The 23,559-nt window shown below is 34.9% G+C and overlaps 1 protein-coding gene across 1 annotated transcript; it reads right to left on the bottom strand.

Annotated features, from left to right (window-relative positions):
• Positions 1-21,945: 21,945 nt before the first annotated feature.
• LOC145681793 (glutamate receptor ionotropic, kainate 4-like) lies at positions 21,946-22,755 on the bottom strand. The gene has a single exon (XM_081753403.1). The coding sequence runs from the start codon at positions 22,753-22,755 to the stop codon at positions 21,946-21,948; it is 810 nt and encodes a 269-aa protein (XP_081609529.1).
• Between the last annotated feature and the right edge of the window lie 804 nt (positions 22,756-23,559).

The raw sequence follows: 23,559 nt of genomic DNA, 5'->3' as shown, positions 1-23,559 counted from the left end.
TTACTAATAGAGAAACTTCGTCAATTTAACTTCTCCGCAGAGTTAATTGGGCTGTTTGAGTCGTATTTGAGAGACCGAAGGCAGTTCGTTGTATATAAGGGATACAAATCAACCGAATACTTGCAACTATCTGGTGTTCCGCAAGGGTCAAATTTAGGTCCTCTACTATTTGTAATATTTATAAAGGATCTTCCTAGATGTATAACGTATTCCCACAAATTGTTGTATGCCGATGATCTCAAACCTTTTAGATGTATAAATTCCATAAATGACTGTAATCAACTTCAACAAGATATAAATTCAGTAGTGAAATGATGTCAAAGTAATTTATTGAATGTAAATTGAATGTAAATATTAGTAAATGTAAAATCATGAGTATTACAAAACGTAAAAAACCAGTGCAATTTAAATATTCAATTAATGAGACTCAACTACCCGTTGTAAGTACTGTCAATGATTTAGGAGTAATGTATGATACGAAATTTACATTTGAACCCCATATTGATAACATAATAAATGAAGCGAACAGAAATCTTGGGTTTATTTTAAGAATTAGTAGGGAGTTTCGTAAACCTGCCATGCTTCAAAAATTGTATCAAACTTACGTTCGATCCAAACTCGAATATGCGACGCTTGTATGGAACCCAGATACAAAAATTAACTCACTAAAAATAGAAAAAATCCAGTCCAAATTTCTTAGATACCTTGTATATAAGGAAACAAACATTTTCCCAAGAACTGAAAACTCTAATTCATTAAATAGGAATTTTGAAACTCTAACCCTCAAACAAAGAAGAACGTTATCTGACATGATATTTTTATACAAGACACTTAATAATAAGCTAGACTGCAACGAATTGCTTTCGAGCTTTCAAATAAACGTACCAGATAGAAAAACACGTCCAGAAAACTATAACTTCTTTCATTGTGCAAAAGCAAGGACGAATATCCTAAGTAAGTCGCCAACATGGAGGATTAGTGCAGCCTACAACAGACTCTTAAAAATGACAAATAATGTAGATATTCATGCTGATTGCCTCAGAAGGTTTAAAAGGGAAATTGTAAATATATTATTTCATGAAAGATGAGCACTGTAATTGGGTATAATACCTGTTGTGTTCTGTTTCAATAAATAAATAAATCATGTTCATTTGCAACGACACACTTAATCAGGTTATTATAATTTCCTGCAATTAGATCCGTTTTCAAGCTGAAAATAAACATACATATGTAATATTAATAGATTGAGGATTAAGATATTAGGTAGACAGTTTTGGATAAGAATTTTGTCTTCCTATGCTGTAAATTGGAATTATGAATGACAAAACTTTCTGTTTAGGAGTCATTCCGAGATTGAAGTCAGATATAGTTGACAGGTAAAAAAAGAACATCATGGAAGAACATCATGGAAGAACATCTTCTACATAATAGGCCCCTAAAGAAGGTTGGATTGTAATACCATGCATGTATGTTAATAAATACAGATGGACGATGAGAAAATGAATTGGTCGAATGAGAAAATGAGTGGTAGTTGAGGAATTCTTGGAAATTCTAACAAAAGTAATGTTCAGAAGAAGTTGGAATCGAAGCAAGGACTCTCCGAAAAGAAACGATTTCTCTATACATAGTAATTGAGTTCTTGCATAAAGGCGCTCAAAATCAATGTAAAAAATCGAAGAAATTGTAGAAAGTCTAAATGATATTACAATCGGTCAATAGGTAATGTATAGTAAGGAGACTAATTTTGTTCTTTCTTGTTTGTGTGCCGAATCCTGGTATTATCAGCTACATTCATATATCTGAATATACAACGTTGCACGCCTAATACACATATAATCACAAAACTTTATTATAATCCAAATACCCGAAGTATTAACACCAGCACTTCATTTATTACAATATATTTTCAATTTTTACGTGAAACTCATGTAAAATAACGCTGAAGCACCTGAAAAACGAAATATCGCTTGGAACTTCTATATCACATAATATGTATATGTTAAAACATTTCTGACCGAAACACAATTACCACAATTATCATCTCAAATATACTCAAACATCACCTCTTAGCAGAAATAAATGTAAGATTACAAGATTCGAGAATCATTATAAACTATCACCTCACAAATTGATTTTATAAATATAGAAAGAATAACGTATATTTTATATCTAATTACAATTGGTTATATACCTTTTAGTTGGTCTTTACCATCATCTCAATTCCTTCTTGGTTTGGTCAAAAGAAAATACGATAAGAAAGAAGGAAGAATCATTGCCTCTGTTTTTTGTGAAGATTTGCTCACAACCAAAACCTTTGGCAAGAAAGATCTCAGGTGGTAAGTACGCTGATTATTATGAATATGGAAATATAACTGTGAAAATTTTGCCACTAATGTACCGCAAGTATTAGCAGCTTCATTTTGAAATTTCTCTTCCACTTTAATTAGTGGTAAATGTTCGAATAAAATTCTTATATATAAATTTGCTTTAACGATTTCGAGATATAAAGTTAATCCAACTAAACCATAACGTCAGAAAATTACTCAAAATCATGGAGCCACGGTCGTCGTCATGTTGTCAAAAATATTATGTATTGTTTATCAGTGGACATAAGGAGACATTTAATAACGTGGATCATAAATTTTTGATTGTTTGGTGAGTTAATTTGAGGTTAACATTCCTTTCTGCAACTGATGTTACGAGCATATCAGATAGGCTTTTCTGCTTAAAGAGAATCAGTTTCATTTTCAATTGAATTGGGTTGGATTTGAGTTTAGCGTTTCTTTTGCAGCGAGGTTATATGAGACATGGACATACGGCTTATAACATGGAATCTGAACCACATGAGCTCCCGTCCGGAATTGAATCAGGGTCTCCCACGCCAAAGGCGACTCTATCCACATAGCCACTAGAGAACTGGGTTTCATTTTCGAGGTAAGAATCTTTACCGAAAATAGAGCTCGAAATCAGAAAGTGCGCTTGTTAGCCATTCGGAAATAAAGAGGAAGACAAAATATCAATATTTATTCTACTTCTAAAGTGGATCGTTCTTTTTTCTCGAAGTCGGTGTCATTCACTGTTAGCCACTTATTCAAATTTCAATAAATCCACCTATTCTAATCAGGTTCACATTGAATGGTGACCAACAAGATTAGCAACTAACAAAACACAATCGATGAAGGTCATTATATTTGTCCAAGCTGCGACTTGACGAATGTGCGCTATTGTTTGATAACTTGCTGACATACAATTATATTCTTGTTGGTAATTTCACTCAACACAATAACTTTATTTATACAAAGAGGTTATTTGTGGTTTGTGTCTCATATTGAGCATTCCAGGTCTCCACAATTTAGCTAAAATTTGTTAGGGGAATGGTGGTAGCGAATGTGTTATCAAAGTTGATAATAGTGCTGCTTTCTGGAGCGGGATTTCATCTGTAAGAAAGTGTTAATTGTGTTCTGATACACATGTAGCATCTTTACTTAGAACTCACTGACTAATAATTTACTTATAAAAAAGTTTTACTTTTATCGCTAAATTGGCATGTATGAACCCTTCTCCCCATCCGCTTGTGCCATTCATTAATTATCATTTAAAGTTTAGCTTTTTGATGGTTTATGTTAAGAGTGGTCGCTGCTGCTATAAAGAAGGTGTGGTTATATCTGTATCTGCGATTATAAGTTAACCTCTCTTGAACATAGAGTACATAATACTACAAATATACAAGGCTGAGTTTATTTAGAAGTTAATGAAATTGTTAACCAGTGATCCTTCACATTTTATTGTGCAAATTTTATTCTTATGCAAAGAAAAGTTTGAGATCTTAATCCTTAAATCTAGGATTAACCATGTCTCTTGCATGATAAAAGCAACAAATTTTAGGTGCCAAATTTTGGTTAAAAAAAGCATTCAAAATTTCGGTACAATGGTGAATAAAGATGATGAATTTTGCTTAAAATGGTGCGGTAAGGGGTACAATTTTGTTAAGAATGGTGCGAAATTTTGGTAAAAATGTGCGATATTTTTATAAAACAAAATACATTTTGGTAAAATAAGGTGCAAATGTTGCTAGATAAGATGGGACATTTTGAAAAGAAGTGAACATTTCAAATGTAGATATTCGCACAAACTGTGCAAAACTAATTACACTATATACATATACAACATACATAAGGATTGAAAGTTCTTTAACGTATTAAAAAGTCTGCCTAAAACAAGTCCTAAAAGACAATGTTATCAAAGTCTCAAGTCCAGAAAATTCTCTAACATATAACAATTAATATTTCTTTGAAACTCTCGAGTCCGAAAAACTGTTGAAACAGGTAACATTTCAATGTTTATTTCAGTGAGACTGCACTAAAATAAAAGTAATATCTATGTATACGAGTGTAGCACAAGTTCGACGCTCCTTGTTTAATTGTTATAGGAATAATACGCGGAAGAATATGCAGAAAAATTTTAAAAATTAATAAAGTTGATAACATAGAGAATAGGTAAAAAAATGTTCGCATTGAAAAACGCGCAAAAAGATACAACAGAACATAACTGAGAGTGTTAATTTATATTGCAAGATATTGCAATATTAGCTAATTTCTGCTTCTTAGTAGTAAAAAAAGAATAAGATCCAACATCCCAAATTCCAAACTCTACCATTAACTTTCGTTACCAAAATACCATGTTCTATACTAGCTCTTGGGCTCACAACTAAAGACTGGTAAACAGTTCAGAATATAATCGAACCATACCACCACTCTTTCACCTGAACTAGGGTGAAATTTCTATATTCGCAACCATTGTTTTCAACCAGGAAATTTATATGTCCCCATGAATACAGTACTTTCTGAGCATTGGGTTGAGGCTTTAAATTGAATATTTCTTATTTGTTCCATAACAATTTGTACAGTTAATAAACATCACTTTGTAAAATTTTCACAGGACTGGTTTTACCTGAGTTGAGAATTTACATAGCTTTAGAACGACAAATCAAGAGTCATATAATTCAGTTGTATCTCCCTAGCAGCATCTTCGTAATTGTATCCTGGGGAAGCTTTGTGGTCCCTCCTGACATGGTACCTGGAAGAATGGCATTATTAGTGACTAATCTTCTCTCCTTAATCACGATGATTATTGCAAACAGGTAAGAATGTTAAGTGTAATTTTCCTACTATGGAAGGTCTAATATATTAATTTTTTAAATTTCTTTACGTTACTCCAGACAATGATTTGAAACTATTTTTCATGTTGTAAACATATTACATCTAGAGCAGGGCGCAAAATTTCAAAGTCAGACGCAAAATTTCAAAAAGGGTGGTCGCCAGTATCTCTCACGTACAAATTATGAGAGGTCCTCCATCCCCACGACTTTTGGTTTGACAAAGAAAGAGATTACATCAGGGCATAAAATTTCAAAACTTGACAATTAGATTCAGGATAATCAATTTTGAATTGGTCAATTCATATACAAGGTTAAAATATCTTATTTTAAATCTTCACGTTTGTGTAACACTCTCCCTCTGCATTGAAGTACCAGTTTTCGATTGCAGTTTTCGGATCAAACTCCTTAAGAGAAGAGCCATTGATGGAAATTGTAAGCAAATCATCCACTGTATCAGTCTTCAGGGAATTTCTGTAGGCAGTCTTAACTTTGTTAAGACTGCTGAAGCCTCTCTCACATAAAGCAGTACTCACAGGTAAAGCTACACAAAATGCGACAATGGAAGCAAATTTGGGAATCTCGTAATGAAATTTTCGATTGGGGGTTTGAAGGGAGGACGAATTACAACGATGTGAAGACTTCACTTTCCATGCCCGTTGTGAAGACTTCACATCCTGTGTTTTCTCTCACTCGGTGACAACTAATTTCGTGCGAAACAGAAACTGCGCAGCCCTGTGAGTTTAGACAGAAACCATTCCTACTGAACACTGGTCGCCAGTTCTAAATTTCTAGTCGCCAATGGCGACCGAGTGACTGGAAATTTTGCGGCCTAGTCTAGTTCATATTCATAAAGATAACATTTCAAATTTCACTTAGTAGGACTGAGAAAAGCACCGAAAAAACGTTAATCAGGATGAAGATCTCAGAATGTTTGAACCTGGGACTTCTCTTTTATTAAGATTTTTGTCTTCAGTGCTAGGCGGGTTTGTTTATTTAATTTAAAGTCCCTGTTATTTTCTCACTTAAATCAATACGTATTAGTATAAAACTATTGCAAAGAGTTATGCGCAATGCAATTTAGAAACATTAATACCAAAAGCTATTTATTTTGCAAATAAACCGCTAACCCTGTCAGATAAAAATGTAATTTGTCCGACTCTCTAAGCTTTTAGTATCCGTGAGAAGTCGTTGTCAACGTCTATCGCATTGATCTGAATGTTATATGTATTTTTCTTTTATTTATTTCTTTAAAAAGGTTTTCTAAATCCAATTGCGTTACGACTTATAGCAATTTATAGTAAATATATGAAAATCAAGTACCACCCGCTAACTAACTAATGAGCATATCTTCGGAAATCTTGATCGAATCAAGTTAACATGGATAAAAAGAAACTTTAAAATTTAAAACGGGAAGGAGTTCAAAAGGGAAATGTACTTAATATTTAACTTACTTAGCTTAGTCATACTTAACTTTCAAACTACTGGATAAAGTATGTCAGATGTGAGCTTTTTGATGACATGCTCAGTCTGGACATTTTTTTTAAATACTTGTGTATAAATTCGATATGATGTAGCGTAGAGCAGGAAGTGAATGGATGTTCAATACTTTCGTATACCAATAATACTTTCACGCACATTCAACTTTGTGGACTGGCCTGTTCTTTTGTTTCTTGACAAGTCATTGCTCATGGATGGTTCATGTCATATTGTACATCTGAAAACTCAACCCAGGATCGTAAGAGGAAGATTTAAAAATTTTACTACAGAATGAAAAGTTCATTTTGTAAAAAATGTCATTACAATAGCCATGAGTTACAATTATATTTGTTATGATGACAGTTTTTCCGATCTCCTTTATTTAAAAATACATTGAAAAAATGTAGGTGACGTACTTAAAAAGATAGGTTACATGCGTAATTCAGGGGTGCCCACAAGGGGGGCTATGACGCAAACTGCGTCATTGAAATATTTGATGGGGTTAAAATCTATATAAATATGTTTGAGGGGGTGTAAAAATTAATCGAAAAGTTTTTTTTTTCATGGAAGAACACCTACGGATAGACAATTGAGGGAGGGTGCGTCATGGACATGAGGGGGGTGGGCACCACTGCGTAATTCCTGTAGTTTTTGGACTTAACGTACAGCAGACGTATAACTCAAAACGCATGTTTTATAATACTATCTGTATAAGCGTTCCATCTATACATACTTTCCGTATGAAACAATGTAGGCGGTCAGGATCTCACAAATGGATGTATATAACATATAGCTGACGAAGGTAACATAAGTATATGCATGTGATATACGGAAAACTGTTAGATGTCAGACATCCTGCAACGGCATGATGTAACATCTAAGGGCAGTGCCTATGCTCCGTACTGATTTCTATAGTCAGGAAGAAGATACCGTATATTTATACAATATACCATAGTCCGGAGAACGGATTTTTCTCTGTGTACTCATTCCCAACGGGATAAAATGGAAACTTCCTCTATTATCTCTAATTTCTTTTGAACTGTTTCACAAAGACACGTGGTTTAGGTACATTGATCCACTTTGGTTTTGGAGAATACAAATATGTCATTAAATCGACGAATTCACTATATTCCTTCTCAACTGGTCTAGTGGCAAGCGCTTGCAATTATGGTGCACGGGGTTTTCGATTCGATTACCTGTGGAAGAGTATTGAAATTTGAATGTATTACAGTAGTTTGGATTCTACTTTAAACTGTAGGCAGAGCCGATGGACGCCCACAAAATAGTTTTTGTGGGGATTCAATACGTCTTTGGTTGTCAGTCTAACGATCATTAGGATAGCTATTCAAATCTGTTTTTATTCAAATAACAATTCAAAGATGATAATTCCTGTATTAGCAATTGTATACGCTTTATTCTTGCCAGCAAAGAGTGATTAGAAAGTCGCTTATCCATATTTTGTTGTCTAATTTTATTTAATTTACTGTAGAAAAATATCTATATTTCATTCGGGATTTTCGAATTTGAAAACATAACAATCGAACCGAGGTAACTTAAGAAGCTAATTTATTTCAAGGGCCTCCCTAAGTCTGTCTAGATTGTCTTCCTTATGGATGGTCTTGATTATTGGTGTAGGTCTAATGTAACCTTGAAGCTTAAAGGGAAACTAAAGTCTAATCTATCTATTCAAAGAATTTAATATACCGTTCTTGAACTGCAAGATTGCCATATGAAAAGAAAACAGCCATGACTAGTTTTTTCCATCATTTTGTAATTAAATTTGAGAGAACGCTACTACTCTCAAAGATGGCATTCTCAAAGATGTCGTACTAGTAGCAAGAAAGTGATTTTCACACTGTTAATATTTTCAATGTCAAGGGACTTTGGATTTGGTTACAGCAACGCTTTTCTTTGTTGCTCTTCTGAAATCTTGATATACGACATATTGCAGTATCAAAGCCGATACGGAGGATTAAATTTAAGGTCATTACAAATCGTATGCTGTTAACATTTGCTTGTATAAAGTAAGTTCATGTCGTGGTAGGTAGAAACATTTCAAGATTTATATTTTCTGTTTACTAGGGCCTCGTCTCCACCTTCTTTGGGAGTAAATTGTTCCGAAGCATGGCTGGTCATTTGCATAATGTTTCTTTTTTTTGGCATTGTTAGAGTACATGTTTATTCTGCTGTTATCAAGGAAGGGACAGCAAACCAAACCAGAACAAAGACTTCTCGAACTTAAATTATTTGTAACAAGAAGCAGCAATTATAATGGAACTGCAAAGGTTTGTAATATTTCTTATACATCAATTTTATTAAATATATTATATCATCGACAGGTTAACTGGGTATCTAAGATCTTCTTTTACCATACATTACTGTATTTTAATTGCAGTTTGGGGGTCATTTCAACACTTAAAATTTAAAAACAATTATTACAGATGGATTCCTCATGGGATAAGTAATAACGACTCGTACCATCTTTGTCTTTGGATGGAATCCCTAGAATTATATCTCTTAGAGCTTGTGTGGTTTAAACCCCACTTCACATTATGCCTCATATATCTTAGTATTAAATAGAATATTGAACTGCAAAGAGATAAGCAACCTTCCAGCCCAATGATAACATTTGGAATCACTAACTTTTTATAATCATAAATCTAATATTAATTCATGCAGTTTCCCCATTTAATCATAACACTCTTCTTTCGGGCCAATCTCATAATTTGGAACCTCTACTTACTCGCGGTCAAGCAAAACAGAGGATCTAGGACGTGGCATCATTGCAACAGGAAATACTGTGAACATATGTTTTTCCAACACACAAAAAAATCGGGCTGGAAAGGGTTAATTATATTTACAAATAATAAATAATGTAAATTGAAACTCTTAATGGCAATTCCAATGGGAATATGTTTTCCATATAAATACTTAAATGAGGTTAAGTATTTTTTGTAAGCACAGAAGGAATCAAATGTCCCTCTTGGTTATTATTTGTAGTAAAATACATTATTTTTTCTCAACTGATATTGACATAAATAATAGTCATAGGTTGCGACAAAATTTAATCCCTTTCACCTACTCTATGTTGTAATTATTTTCAACAGAGAACAGTCTATCTCCATACCGTAGTTAAAGCCAAGTTATGTCAGCTTCCGTTTCTATTTTCCTACCCCATGTTGGTTGATTACATTATATAATCTGTGATACGGCCGTGCACGTTGCTGGACGTCCGTTCAGATATGGATGATCTGCTAGTTTCTAGTACTTGTTAGACGAATTGGATCTTCCAACTGACTTAGAAGTACCATCTTAACAATATGTGACAATTCCACAAATAGTCTTTCTTGTATTAACAGAATAATGTTTTATTTTTTGAAAAGATAGTATGGTTAAAATAGTACTTAAGTGGCAATAAATTTATTAGGAAAGCTTGTAAACTTGCATTAATTAACATTAAGAGACACGTAACGCCACTTTAAAAATATTTTACTCTTTTATAGAGAACTATCAAACATTTGAAGACTGGAGAAAAGTTTTCATCTAAGCTGAAGACTCTTGGAAGTAAGTTAAAATCATCTGTGAGTGATTGCTTGACGACCGTAAACAGAGAAGGATGGGCGATACAAGACAAAATTTCAATCTTCATTTTCCCTTCGTTGTTCATTATTTCTTTGGGTGTTTACGTAAGCTGGATCATAGCGCAGTACGAATCAACGCAACAGATTAAAGGAAAATCATTCTTCAGATGTTGGGAAGAACATGATACTGATAATAAGTAATTCATGAATTACATATATTCTAATAGATTTCCTTAATTACTACGTATATGCTCATAAATTAAACACTCGTGTGATAGCATCCAAGTGGATGTAGATATAGATGCAGATATACAGGAGAGATATAAGTGATAATGGCAAACGGTTGAAAGACTTAATGTAGGATGGTACAAAAATCAATTTATGGATTCGCTTTGTTTATTATATTTATATAATCAAAGAACCACACTATACTTGTGTGTCTGTGTAATATGTATACAAACACACACACACACGCGATATGTGTGGTTCTTTGACATTAATGTAAGTCACACTTAGGTCTCCTATTGTCGACCAGAATTGAGAATACCGAGTTCTTATATAGCAGAGGTGTTCAAAATAACGAGCCTAGCTTTAGGGCTCAATCGGCTTTGAGATCAGTAATTGAGGACGACCCCGTATGAACATTAATTCTGTAACTAGATTTTGAGCCAGAGTTCTGTCTGAGCCAGCGATTGAGGTCAGTGAAGCAGTGCCCAATTGAATTGATGCGAACGAGATTGAGCTAGGACAAGGCTTGTAGCTAATAGTGATCTCGATTCGATTTATTTCAAGCCTGAGTAAGTATGAACATAATTGAAATTAGTGAACGCGAGACCCATTGAGTATACTAAGCCTAGATCAAAATGAGCTCCGACTGCTAAATGGGCAGACTCTGAGGCTCCAATCTACGGAGTATATAGGACTGATCTGAGGAGATATAATACAAGTCTGTGCAGTTCTTGTGCCAGTGTATGCTGAAATATACTTGCGACACGTCGATGATATTTGAGAATACTATCTTTACTACTGTACTACGCACGTGGCACAGAAGAGAAGTACATTATATCAACCGTTATATTTTTATGACTGTAATTAAGCATCAGGGGAATTGGTGTACTGCTGGAGTTTCGTGAAGTATGTAATTTGAAGTTCCACTTGGGCTCTCACATCCATCTTCTTACGTCGACATAAATGCTACGCTACACCCGCTGTATACTAAGCCAGAACGTAAGCCAGAAACTGAGCCTCTATGACAATCAAAATGGGAATTTTAGGGAAACTTATTACACACTGCATTCATAACAATATGGTAGTAACACATAAATTGTGCGTCTTAACGAACAAATATGATGCCTACTATTTACCTTGTCTAGAATTTCTAGTTTTCCCATGTCTGTCGCCGGAGTCAAGATTGGTGTTTACTGCCGGACAGCAAAGAACGTGTCTATGAATCATTCGTTTAGCAAAGGTTCAATATATATATTAGGGAAATTCCACAGATTGTTAATAGATCTATGAACATTAAGGTATGTTTAGCACAATAACGTATTTTACAATGCATACACTTATTAAAACGCGATTACAATAATGATGTTTTGCCCTTAAAAAATGCATTTTGTGAACAAGTGATGTGGCTTATTTCATAAAAGAAAAAAAAACTTTTAAGACTAATGTACAGTTATTAGAGGTAGATTTTTATCATTAAAATGTTATAAAATTATATTCAATAATAAATTACAAAGATTTTTATTTATTTAAATGGAGTATATAATGACAATATGTGCATGTTACTATGGACAATGGTCCGTAACGTATGATATCACTTTCTTTTATGGCCAGATCTGGCTATTTATGTTATATAGTTTGGACCAGACATTAATATATAGGCTTTTTACAGCTAATTTAGAACATTAAAAGTACGCCATTGTGAATGAGTGTATATTCGTTTATAAAGTAGATATTTTGTAAAAATTAGAAAGCTAATTGCTAAAGTATTTTCGAAAAATGCATAAATTCGAGTATATCATTTTCTGTGTTATATTATTTTGAAAAGTTAATTAGTGAATTACGCTTAAGTAAATTTTTATCACTTCAAAGCGAACTTAGGGCAAATATATAACGCAACGTGAACTGAGTAATGAAAAATTAACGTTATAACTGTTATTCTTACAGCTCAACAAGCCGTATAATTTAAAATTAACGCTAAAATAGCAAATGAAATCGTTCAATCGTTATTGCAAAAGGTATTAAGTGAATTATTTATTGCGGACAAACTATTCTATATACGTATGTACCAATCCGATGTTGACTCAGCTCATAAATTAAAATTGCAGAGGACATACGAGACACAAATTTAATCCTTTTTGAATGCTGTTTACGAGCCACAATTATTTTTGGAATTGAAATTAATGTAAATACAACTAATGCTTTTAAGCCACAGTAACATCGTACTGTATGCAGCTAACAACAGAGTTATTACTACGTATTTCTATGCATTTGTGTTACTAAGAGAACAAGGTGTATGTATTACTATGTGCTTCTTACATCCACTCATCACATGAACACGATAACTCTTCAATGAACACAAAGTTTTGAATTCTGATTTTTTTTTTGCAATAGATCGATTATCTTGAATTACTTCGTTATAAGAGTGTACGTTAACATCTCCATGGGTAAGATGACTTTAACGTAGCTACCCATATCTCATATGCCATACATGGAAGGGAAATATGTGCTAAGATTAGAATTGTCTAGGTTAAAAGCTAAAATAATGTTTGACGTTAAATATTTTCTTGAAGTTAAAACTGTTTTTGAAGTTGGATAATTTTTTGGTTAAACTTAGAAAATATTTCCGTTAGTAAACCATGATACACTTAGGGTATAAGAAAGTATACAAAGTCAAGAGTATTGCTGTTATTTATACTGATATCAAACAAATGTGCTTTCAAAATGTTAGCGAATTTTTTTGTCAAACCTTAAAAAATCTTGGTGACAATAAAATCTTACACACGTATAGTATGAAAGAGCATATAAAGCTTAGAGCCATGGGCGGCGATTAGGGGGGGCAAAGGGGGGCATTTGCCCCCCCACTTTTTTGAAGTAACTCATTAATGTATATAGTTTCATTTGGAAATGTAAAGTTTTTGTATGTATTACTGTCTCATAGAAAAAATGGTGCCATATAATATTTGTCATTGCGTGAGTATATATTGGTTGTTTTCCCGTGAAGTTAAGAAAGCAACAGGAATTGCGTTTTAATTGCCACGAAAAACAACCCCAAACTTAACCTATTGAAGCACAACAATTCCAGCATACTTTCAATTCAGGGGTATAGAAGCAAAACCTGATAAATCCATTATTCAATTTTGTCAGGAAACGAAGAAGAAGTGACGCCCTTATGATTCAGAATTGTTGAACATTTTTTTGTTTAGTGATCAATAATACAAATGAGTGAGATCAACAACTAAACAAAAAAGTTGTTCAGAAATTCTGAAAACATGAGGGCGTAACTTTTTCTTCGTTCCCAGACAAAATTCAAAAACGAATTTAGAAGTATTTGCTTCTATACAACCTTCTTACAACGGCTCGATATGTTAGTCAGCCGCTTTGAAACTAATTGAGAGAACATTTGCAAAAAAAAGTATTTCACAAGGAATTCTTTAATTGCACAAAAATTGACAGTTCCTAAAATGTCTTTTCTTCTTTCTAAAGTAAGAAATATTGATTAAAAAGAGCGTAATAAGAAACAACTTTTACCTTTTCCATTGTTTTGTAGTGTAATATACGAGTGAAGTGGTGTGTTTAGGAGTGTACGAGTGTATACACAATTAGATTTAGTAAATTCAACATAATTCTAGGTTTTAGAATTATTTTGTATAACTGGAGTGTGAAATGATTCTAAGTGTGGTTGTGTTTTGATGTATTCCAAGTGAGTTAAAACTGCACCTAATGGCAACGAACATGTTTCGAGAAGCTGCACAAGCAAATACATGTATTGCTTTAAATGTCGTAGCAAATGTTTGTTGTATTTACTGGCTTTCATTTTCCAAGAGTAATAACATTCATTTAATAGCATATGTGGAATTAAAAATTAAGTTGTTCATTAATCACCAGTTTCAATATTACTTCTACATAGCATACCTCATTATTCATTACTATGATTAATATTATCCTTTCTATTTATTTGTTTTGTAAATTTGTTATTAAATAATCTGATTACACAATTTTCCAGACAGAATGTTAAGAGAAAGAAATGAAATGAAAGTTTTGAGTTTTATGTCCCACGCTTATGCCGGCTAAACTAAAGGAGACGGTGAAGATGAGAAATACTGTAAATGAAATGGTGGAATGAAGAAAGTGGGAGGAAACGGGAGAACCCGAGAAAACCCACGCACACGGTGTTTGTCCGCCACAAGGTCCATTTGGCGGGAGCAGGGTTTGGACCAGGAACCCCATGCACCAGAGGTGAACGATCTACCACTGAGCCACCACGACCCCCAGAATTTTAAGATGTTCATGAGCAAGTAATCAAATCTCTTCTTACACCTTCGTTGTTTAAGAGTACAAAGGGCTAGTGCCTACTTCTGATGCTCTTGTCAATTTATTTAATAAAATATAAAAATACGATACACGGTATTTTAACCGAAAAAGATAGTATCCTATTAGTTATACAACCTTTCGTCAAACAAAGTGTTGGAAACAACCAGGGAAACTAACAGTGATATACAAATATTCAGATCATGTCTTGCCCCCCCCACTTTTAACGTCCAATCGCCGCCACTGCTTAGAGCATTGCTATTTGGTGTCAGTTTAAATATAAATATTACACGATTATCTTTATTGAGCTTACCAGACTTTATTAACAATGATCCCATGACTTTGTAAGAGACATACACGTGTATAATTCGAGAATCCGTAACACCATTTAGAATATAAAGAAATAATCACAAGATTAACTAAACTATCAATAAGAATAGAAAAAAAGTCAACTGACTTTTCTGTGTTAAACATATTATTTTCATTAGAAATATTAATTATTGTGAAGAGTGCATGCATCCACATATTATTTCATTTCAAAGTGATGTACTGTGTTAGGAAACAAGGAACTTATTACAACATACAGTATAATTATAGTTACATCAAGTCCTCAGTACACAAATGTTCAATGTGGGGTTATTTAGCCGCACGGAACACATGAAATCGATAATCAAACTCTTTTCATACCTTGAACACTATGGAATTGGGAAGTTGACTAATGCCTTTAGGGAAGTCTCATAAACGTGCGTAGCTCCTGCCGTTCGTGATATCTTGTGCCAACACGCTCTGTGTTTTATTCAAATAAGATTATCTGTTAATAAGTTCCAACACTATGGTCTATTATGTAGACTTCAGAGTCATCCAGTACCTCGTTTCCTTTTTAACTCAACAATTTTATTATTTCTTTTAAAAAAGAAACCTAATATCTTGATAGCATGAGATTCCATTAATCAGTGAATTTTTTGTCACTATATGTCAACATACATTAAAATAAATTTGATTTCCAACAAGGTTACTTTATCTGACCAGGGATGATATCGAAACTGCATCTTGAATTGGGAGACATTCTATATATTTTCTGATAGGACTTCTCGAGCAAGTTCCAAAACAGGTGTTCGTTTCTTGCCCGGAAGTGACCCCGCCTTTGCAGGGGCTAAAACATATAAAACAATTTGACCTATTTTCTATAGCAGCTGCACATAAAGTATGTTGCTATCCCTAAAAGTTGACACCTGTGCTAAAACGGCAAAACACCTGTTTCATCATTGTAAACGCATAATTTAACGAAGTAAAAATATTTGCCCCAGGGTCCCAGGTGGGGTCCAACTCAAAATTAGCAATTGAAAAGAGGGGCAAGTAGCATATCGTTTGAAAGCTAGTGTTAAAAGAAAAACGATAACAGAAGTCCCACAGCTCTAATCAAACTCTGTGCGAAATGGCGGATGATTCAAAATTTGAAAACAGTCTACAGCTAACAGTGCATGGCCACAACTAGAATTCCAAAACTTTAATACAGGTGCCAAAATTCTAAAACACTTGTTTCATTATTTGAAAAGTGCCTTTTATCGAAATGATAATGTTTACCCCAGGGTCCCCGCAGGGTCGCAGGTGGGGTCCAACTCAAAATTGGCAATTGAAAAGAGGGGTACGTAGCATATCGTTTGAAAGCCATCCCGCTACAACTTACCGACAGCCCGTCTGGAAGAAGCGATCTAGAAACCTCTAGACCACGTGGCTGTTTTGCATTTACAAGTGTCGTTTTGATGCGAAGAACCACATAGTTCGACATTTGTTTCAAAACTTTAGGTGTAAAAGTTGGTCATAAACTTTAAGATTCAGCATGTAGACGTAGTGTAACACCCCACCATTTTGCACAGGATTGGCGTAGAGACGAAAGATTGGTTCCATACGCTGTCTGTTTTGGGAAACTTTGAAAGAAAATATTACTCAACCCATTTGAAAATGTGTAGTTTGACCGCTACCCGCATATACGGACTCCAGGACATATGTTTTCATTTCTATACATTGAACGTTTGCAATGACGAATTTAGAAAGCCAGCAACCCGGACTTATAGCCTGTGGTTATCATGCATGAAAAGTTGTTAGTCAATTTGCAATAACGTTGACTTACATCTAGAAAATTGATTCTCTAGATTGCAAAGAAGGTTCACAAGCTCATCAAGTTTATGGTGACAAACTCTGTTCTCCAGGGAATTACAATGACCGTAGACGATTATGTTACATTCGAAGATATTACTCAATTCCTGCTTTTGGACACGACATCAAGTCAACAACGAACTGCTTCGGGTACCGAAGGCGATCCTGATTACGATTACCTGGACCCAAATCCTTCTCAGGAAACCACATTTTGGAGATCATGGAGTGAAACGAAATTGAGGGATACTGTAGCAGCTTATAACAACGCATCAAGTGGTCGCAAACTCAAGGATGCGAAACGTGTAGCAAGAGTTGACATCTGTTCAAGTGACATCATTGGGATGAAACTATTCCTGGACAATGCATCTAAGCGGACCAAGCTAGCAGAACTCCGAGAATCTGTCAAAGCATGGTGCAAAAATCAACGCGCTGCTCCGAATTTTTTCAGGATCACTGAAGAAGGCATTGTCGTGGAAGCCTTGGAACAATCGCGGAAGCTAGGGGTTACTGTTTTCAAGGCATCCCAATTCTGAATCCGACGACTATTGAGAGAAATGAACTGGGGTTCCAGGAAAATCACAAAAATCATGACAATGGCAGCCAGAACAAAAGCACTGGAACGTTCAAACGAATTCGACAGCTACATTCAACAAATCAGGCGGGAGATTGAATAGGATAACTACAACCTTGATCAAATTGCGAATCTTGATCAAAGTGGATTCAATTATGAATTACTAACATCACGAACTCTAACTCAACGTGGAGTAAAAATGTCGAAACTCAAGTAAGATGCGAATCAAAAGTGACACATTCTTACACAGTCCAGGAAGCGATTTCGGCATCAGGAAAGCCCGTGGACTGTCATTGTGCTCCGCGAACCATCCGGGAAATTTTGATCAAGCGTCCAATGTAAAATCCCTCAGATCCATGGAGTCATAATCAGAGTCAACAAGTCAGGAATGATGACAAAGGCAATATTCAAGGAATACCTGCCACATCTTGTTCGAGACGTTGGAACTCCGTGTCTTTTGTTGAAGGACGACGCAGCCATCATGAGAGATCCGGACTTGTATCAAGAGTGTCCTGACTTACATCCAGGAACAATCACTCCAAGCTGTACTTTCTATGGACAGCCATTCGATGTGGGATTCATTCTTTACAGAAAAATGATGGTGAAGCGTGCCCACAAGCATGTTCGGAATGAAGCATTTGGAGACAAGCTAGACATGACAAATCGGTATTCCAGTGCTCACTTGATTGGGGTAACACGAAATCAGTTGGAATCACCCAGATTCCAAGATATGATCAAGTACGCTTTCGGCAAACGTGGATACATCGACCTTCCTGATGATTTTAGTTACCAGTCAGTGGGAGACTTGTCTTTCAGTTTCCATACAAAGGATGATCCAGCCTTTTCGACATTTTCGATTCCGGACGACGAACACTGCATGGAGAAGAGTTTTATTCAGTGCAGTTGGTGTCTCCAACCACTGTGCTTTTATCACTTCTTCATGAACAATAGCATGGCCGCACACTCCACGAGACACTCAAGCCTCACTATCACGCCGTAGAGTGATCGTCACGCATATGACCCTCATACCTGCATAACAAAGATACAGTCCTGGCAGCTGGCAGCTACCACGTTGCTACGACCGTGACGTGTGAATTACGTGGCTCTCACACATAGAACAGAAATGAAATGAAATCTTTGAGTTTTACGTCCCACGGTTATGCCGGTTAGGCTAAAGGAGACGGTGATTATGAGAAATGAATGAAATGGTGGAATGAAGAAAGTGGGAGGAAACGGGAGAACCCCGAGAAAACCCACGCACACGGTGTTTGTCCACCACAAAGTTCACTTGGCGGGAGCAGGGTTTGAACCCGAGACCCCATGCACCAGAGGTGAACGCTCTACCATTGAGCCACCGTGGCCCCCACACATAGAACAGAACAAAAGTCAAGCTTCACCAAACAACATTCGACGGAGCCGTGTATTCTAGACTGCTTCTACCAGATGGGTCGTCGGAAAGTTGAAGAACGATAGCTTATAAACGATATACTTTTTGAAGCCTTTCCAAATGAAAATTTCGAGGTAGACTCCTTGTGGGACCCTACGAGGGCCCAAGGGCAAACGTTTTCATTTAGATAAATTGCACGTTTTAAATACTGTAACACATGTTTTAGAATTTTGACACCTGTATCACAGTTTTGGAATTCTAGTGGTGGCCATGCACTGTTAGCTGCAGACTGTTTTCAAATTTTGAATCTTCCGCCATTTCGCACAGTGTTTGATTAGAGCTGTGAAACTTCTGTTATCGTTTTCTTTTAATACTAGCTTTCAAACGATATGCTACTTGCCCCTCTTTTCAATTGACAATTTTGAGTTGGACCCCACCTGCGACCCTGCGGCGACCCTGGGGTAAATATTATCATTTCGATAAAAGGCACTTTTCAAATAATGAAACAAGTGTTTTAGAATTTTGGCACCTGTATTAAAGTTTTGGAATTCTAGTGGTGGCCATGCACTGTTAGCTGCAGACTGTTTTCAAATTTTGAATCATCCGCCATTTCGCACAGAGTTTGATTAGAGCTGTGAGACTTCTGTTATCGTTTTTCTTTTAACACTAGCTTTCAAACGATATGCTACTTGCCCCTCTTTTCAATTGCTAATTTTGAGTTGGACCCCCCCCTGGGACCCTGGGGCAAATATTTTCACTTCGTTAAATTATGCGTTTACAATGAGGAAACAGGTGTTTTGCCGTTTTAGCACAGATGTCAACTTTTAGGGGTAGCAACGTACTTTATGTACAGCTGCTATAGAAAATAGGTCAAAATGTTTTATATATTTTAGCCCCTGCAAAGGAGGGGTCACTTCCGGGCAAGAAACGAACACCTGTTTTGGAACTTGCTCGAGAAGTCCTATTAGGAAATATATAGAATGTCTCCCAATTCAAGGTGCAGTTTCGATATCATCCCTGGTGAGGGATAGAAAATACTTTTTTAACACTGAATAAATTCTCATAAAATGTTATGATGTCAGAAAGGCAGTCATTTAAGCAGACTGCGCTATCGATATGTACACAGAATAGAAAGGTCAATGTTAGGTGTTGAAGGATGAGGAAATTCCGGATAATTCAACTTGGATGTATTTTATTTTGAATGCAGTGGTCTTCGTCTTAGCCGCACATATTGTAAAAATCATCTGGTAGTAGTGAAAGTATAAACTAGTCGTTTTATATAGGTCCATGAGTATGTGTAACTTTGCAGTACTAAGTGAATGTGCACAAAAACACTTGCGTTCGCCCATGCTTGGTACGGTAATGTAAAAAAAAAGGCATTTGCGATACACTAGTGTTAATACCCGTATTATACAGAAGTAGAAAAAACAAAGAATCATACCGTGTTATCTGCAAGGTGAGTGGTACGCCATAATTCTTATACGTTTGCCATTGATTGAGTTCCGTTGGAATGCTGAATTTTTTTTACCGTTTTTCTCGAAATGGAAAATGTGTCATTCGATAATGCTTCTCCAAGCCGTTCAATTATAGATGTCTTTGATCTTATAGTGTAACTTGGGGAACATGAAAGTTACATTTTTCACTCTCTCTATTTTCTTATTGTAGATAGCAAAGTTATTGTTTATTTGCAAGTAAATAATTTTAAAAATGTTATTTTCACACTGAAATAACTATTTATATAGGTAGTAATATTATAGGATCAATACATTACCATTTTGTTTAATCAATATACACACTGAATGAAATTGTAAGAGCTTATTCATCATATCATTGTCATTTGATTACAATCGTAGGTAATAATGAGCTATTAATTCGAGATCCAATTTTGGATCTTTGTAGAGGAAAATTTATAAGAAATTCACTACGCGATAAAAAATAAGTGAAGATCCAACTGAAATTGCATTCAAAATGCGATCCAAGATTCAGGGTCGCGAGATATTCATAACTTCATCTCATGTTGTGGCGTCCAATACGGGATCGTCCCAGTCTTTGCCTTTGTAGAGTCTCCACTCTTACTAGATGTGGAATAGTGTCCTGAAGAATAATAGCTCATTCTCATTCTAAAAGCTGCAATGAAAGTAATGCCGTTGTGGGCTGTCACGAAGTTGACCTTTCATAACATCACTTCAATGTTCAGTTGGGTATGTGAAAAACTGTCTATTACCTGTGTGTTGTTGTCATGCAACTAGATACTACTCTGTAGGTTGTAGAGTGTAAATTATACACAATACTTATTTCCAGTGGTAAACAGCAACTCAGTGTCTAAAATACCCTTGTACTGTACTGGCTGTAATAATTACATTATTAATATTTTGGGTAATCAATATATGTACACTAAATGAAATTGCACGCTTTAAAATGCATATTCCAATACAAGCCACCACATGAAACATTTGAGAGGTAACACCAGTACTTACATATTTAGCTTGTGTATAAAATAGGAGGAAATACCATGGCAGAACTGAGCACCAAATTTTATACATATATTCAGAATTACCTTCTCGAATTAAAGATATTATAAAGATAATGAAAACGCTTGATTAACTATGCTATATTTTATTATGATCTTTAGTTTTTGACCTGCTACATTCTATGAATACTGGCAAGATATTACTACTTACAAACGTTTCTAATTCATTAAAATAACTAAGTAAAGGATAACTTACAAAAAAAAAAAAAAAACATAAATATAACTGCATTACGGACTCAAATACATTTTTTGTTATTCAAAGTCAGAATTGCAGTTTGTTTTCATATTGACAGAGATCATGACTGAAGAAAACTAATGGAATTGTACAGACTTTCAATTTAGTACAGGTTCCGTTACTTATATCTTTATGTTTTTTTAAAGATTGTTAGCAGACATACTGTTCAAATTTGTTTTCCAGTTCAACAATAAAATGAATGAGTTGGAAATCAGTACCCATTCAATAACTTTCTTTATCACAGTGAATAAGAAAGGTAAATTAATTTCGAAAATCGTAATATAGTATATTTATCTGAATATAGCAATATATTGTTATTCTGTCTTATTGTCAAGATAAGTTACGGTTATAAATCTATGTTTGAAGCACCTTTTTCTTATCTGAAATTCAACCAAATCTATCATGTTCAAAGGTAGCATTTCCACAAAAAATTCCACTAAGCTTACAAGCAACCCACAAAACAAAAGTAAAAATACACCACTTAACTTATCTAAAGTTAGAACGTCATTTCTGTTATGGTTTTCAGTTTTGTTGATAGATTGTAACCTGGAATTTAATACAAGATCTTGCATCCATTTCTCCAACAAACCAGCCTCATTCAATCTTCGAATTTTGTCATGAAATATTTCTTTAAATGGTGAACCTCGTGGTAACAAATACCATCGAAGTGATGTCATAATAGGTTCATCAGCAATGTGGATCATAGGAGTTCCGTGTTTATCAATGTATTTAGAGTCTATTCTAAAACGAGCAGACGTGACATCAGCAGCAAACGCAATATCTCGAAGTTTTGCTACTCTATCGAAGAGGTAGTCATAATCAACGTTCCAAAGCCATTTCTTATAAACAGATTGAGAAATATGATCTGTGGAAGATTTGAATAGAATGCGAAATGCTCTTGGACCACCAACTGATAAACCGGATTGAACTAGTTCTTCCAGTGTGTTGATAGGAGTGAGATACGAAGGTTTTGTAAGGAAACCAACCAGACAACCACAGTAACTACTTGATATTATGAGGCAAAATAACACCCAAACAGTGAAACATATTCTAAGACACCTCGTTGTTGGGTAGTGAGGAACAGATACAGTTAATAGAATACTCAAATTTTGTAGAAAATCCATATTGGAAATATGCAACTCAGTTGTTATTTGAAACCTTCTTATTAGTTTCACAATAAATGAAAGTGAAAGATAAACTACTATTATGGATATCCAAAGAGGGTAAGAAAATGGTAAGAAAATACTTCTCCATGTGGGAATTTGCTCTGGTGACGGGACAATCCACATTATTTTACTTGGACTAAAAGCGTCAATTCCATCATAATATTTGAGAAGAGGTATTCTTATGTACAAGGGAACAAACGAAGCTATTGTGCGGTGATGGAATAAATGATCAAACATTCCGCTTGTGAATCCGCTTTCTTCATCATGCCTTCCCCAATGATTGTTTTCTGTTCTGTGGAGCTGGGGTTCAAAATTTAAAGTTTCCGCAATTAAATACAATACTCTTCCTCCGATTCCATCCACAACTTGGGTATCATTTTTGTCTTGAAAAATAAAATTTGGTGGGTAATTGAAAACAGTTATGGGTAAAGGACACCTATTTAAATTACGTAATTTGTGTAAAGGGAGATTAGCTAGGAAATTAGTTTTATTTAAGAGGATTTTCGTATTAACACCACATTTATCTTTTACATATGGAGAATATGTATAGGCATTTGTGAGTAAGCATCGATTATTTTTATCACGATATTCAGAACGTATTTGAACAATTAAAATTATATTCAAGACATCCAAAGCAGCCATGGTGCTAAAAATTGTTGAAACTTGAAAATTTTCAACGCTAAAATTAGTTAAACACAATATAAATATCCCTCGAGGGTTCCAAATATGCATTGACATGATTCTGTTCAATGTTGAGTTTAA

Source organism: Thermobia domestica, chromosome 3, assembly GCF_964235325.1.
Source record: "Thermobia domestica chromosome 3, izTheDome1.hap1.1, whole genome shotgun sequence".
Lineage (NCBI taxonomy): Eukaryota > Metazoa > Arthropoda > Insecta > Zygentoma > Lepismatidae > Thermobia > Thermobia domestica.
Note: the sequence above shows the minus strand (reverse complement) of the source record. Positions and strands in the feature narration are given on the sequence as shown.

Excerpts from the sequence above, each read along its gene's own strand:
- LOC145681793 (XM_081753403.1), bottom strand. The coding sequence starts at position 22,755 with ATGGATTTTCTACAAAATTTGAGTATTCTATTAACTGTATCTGTTCCT.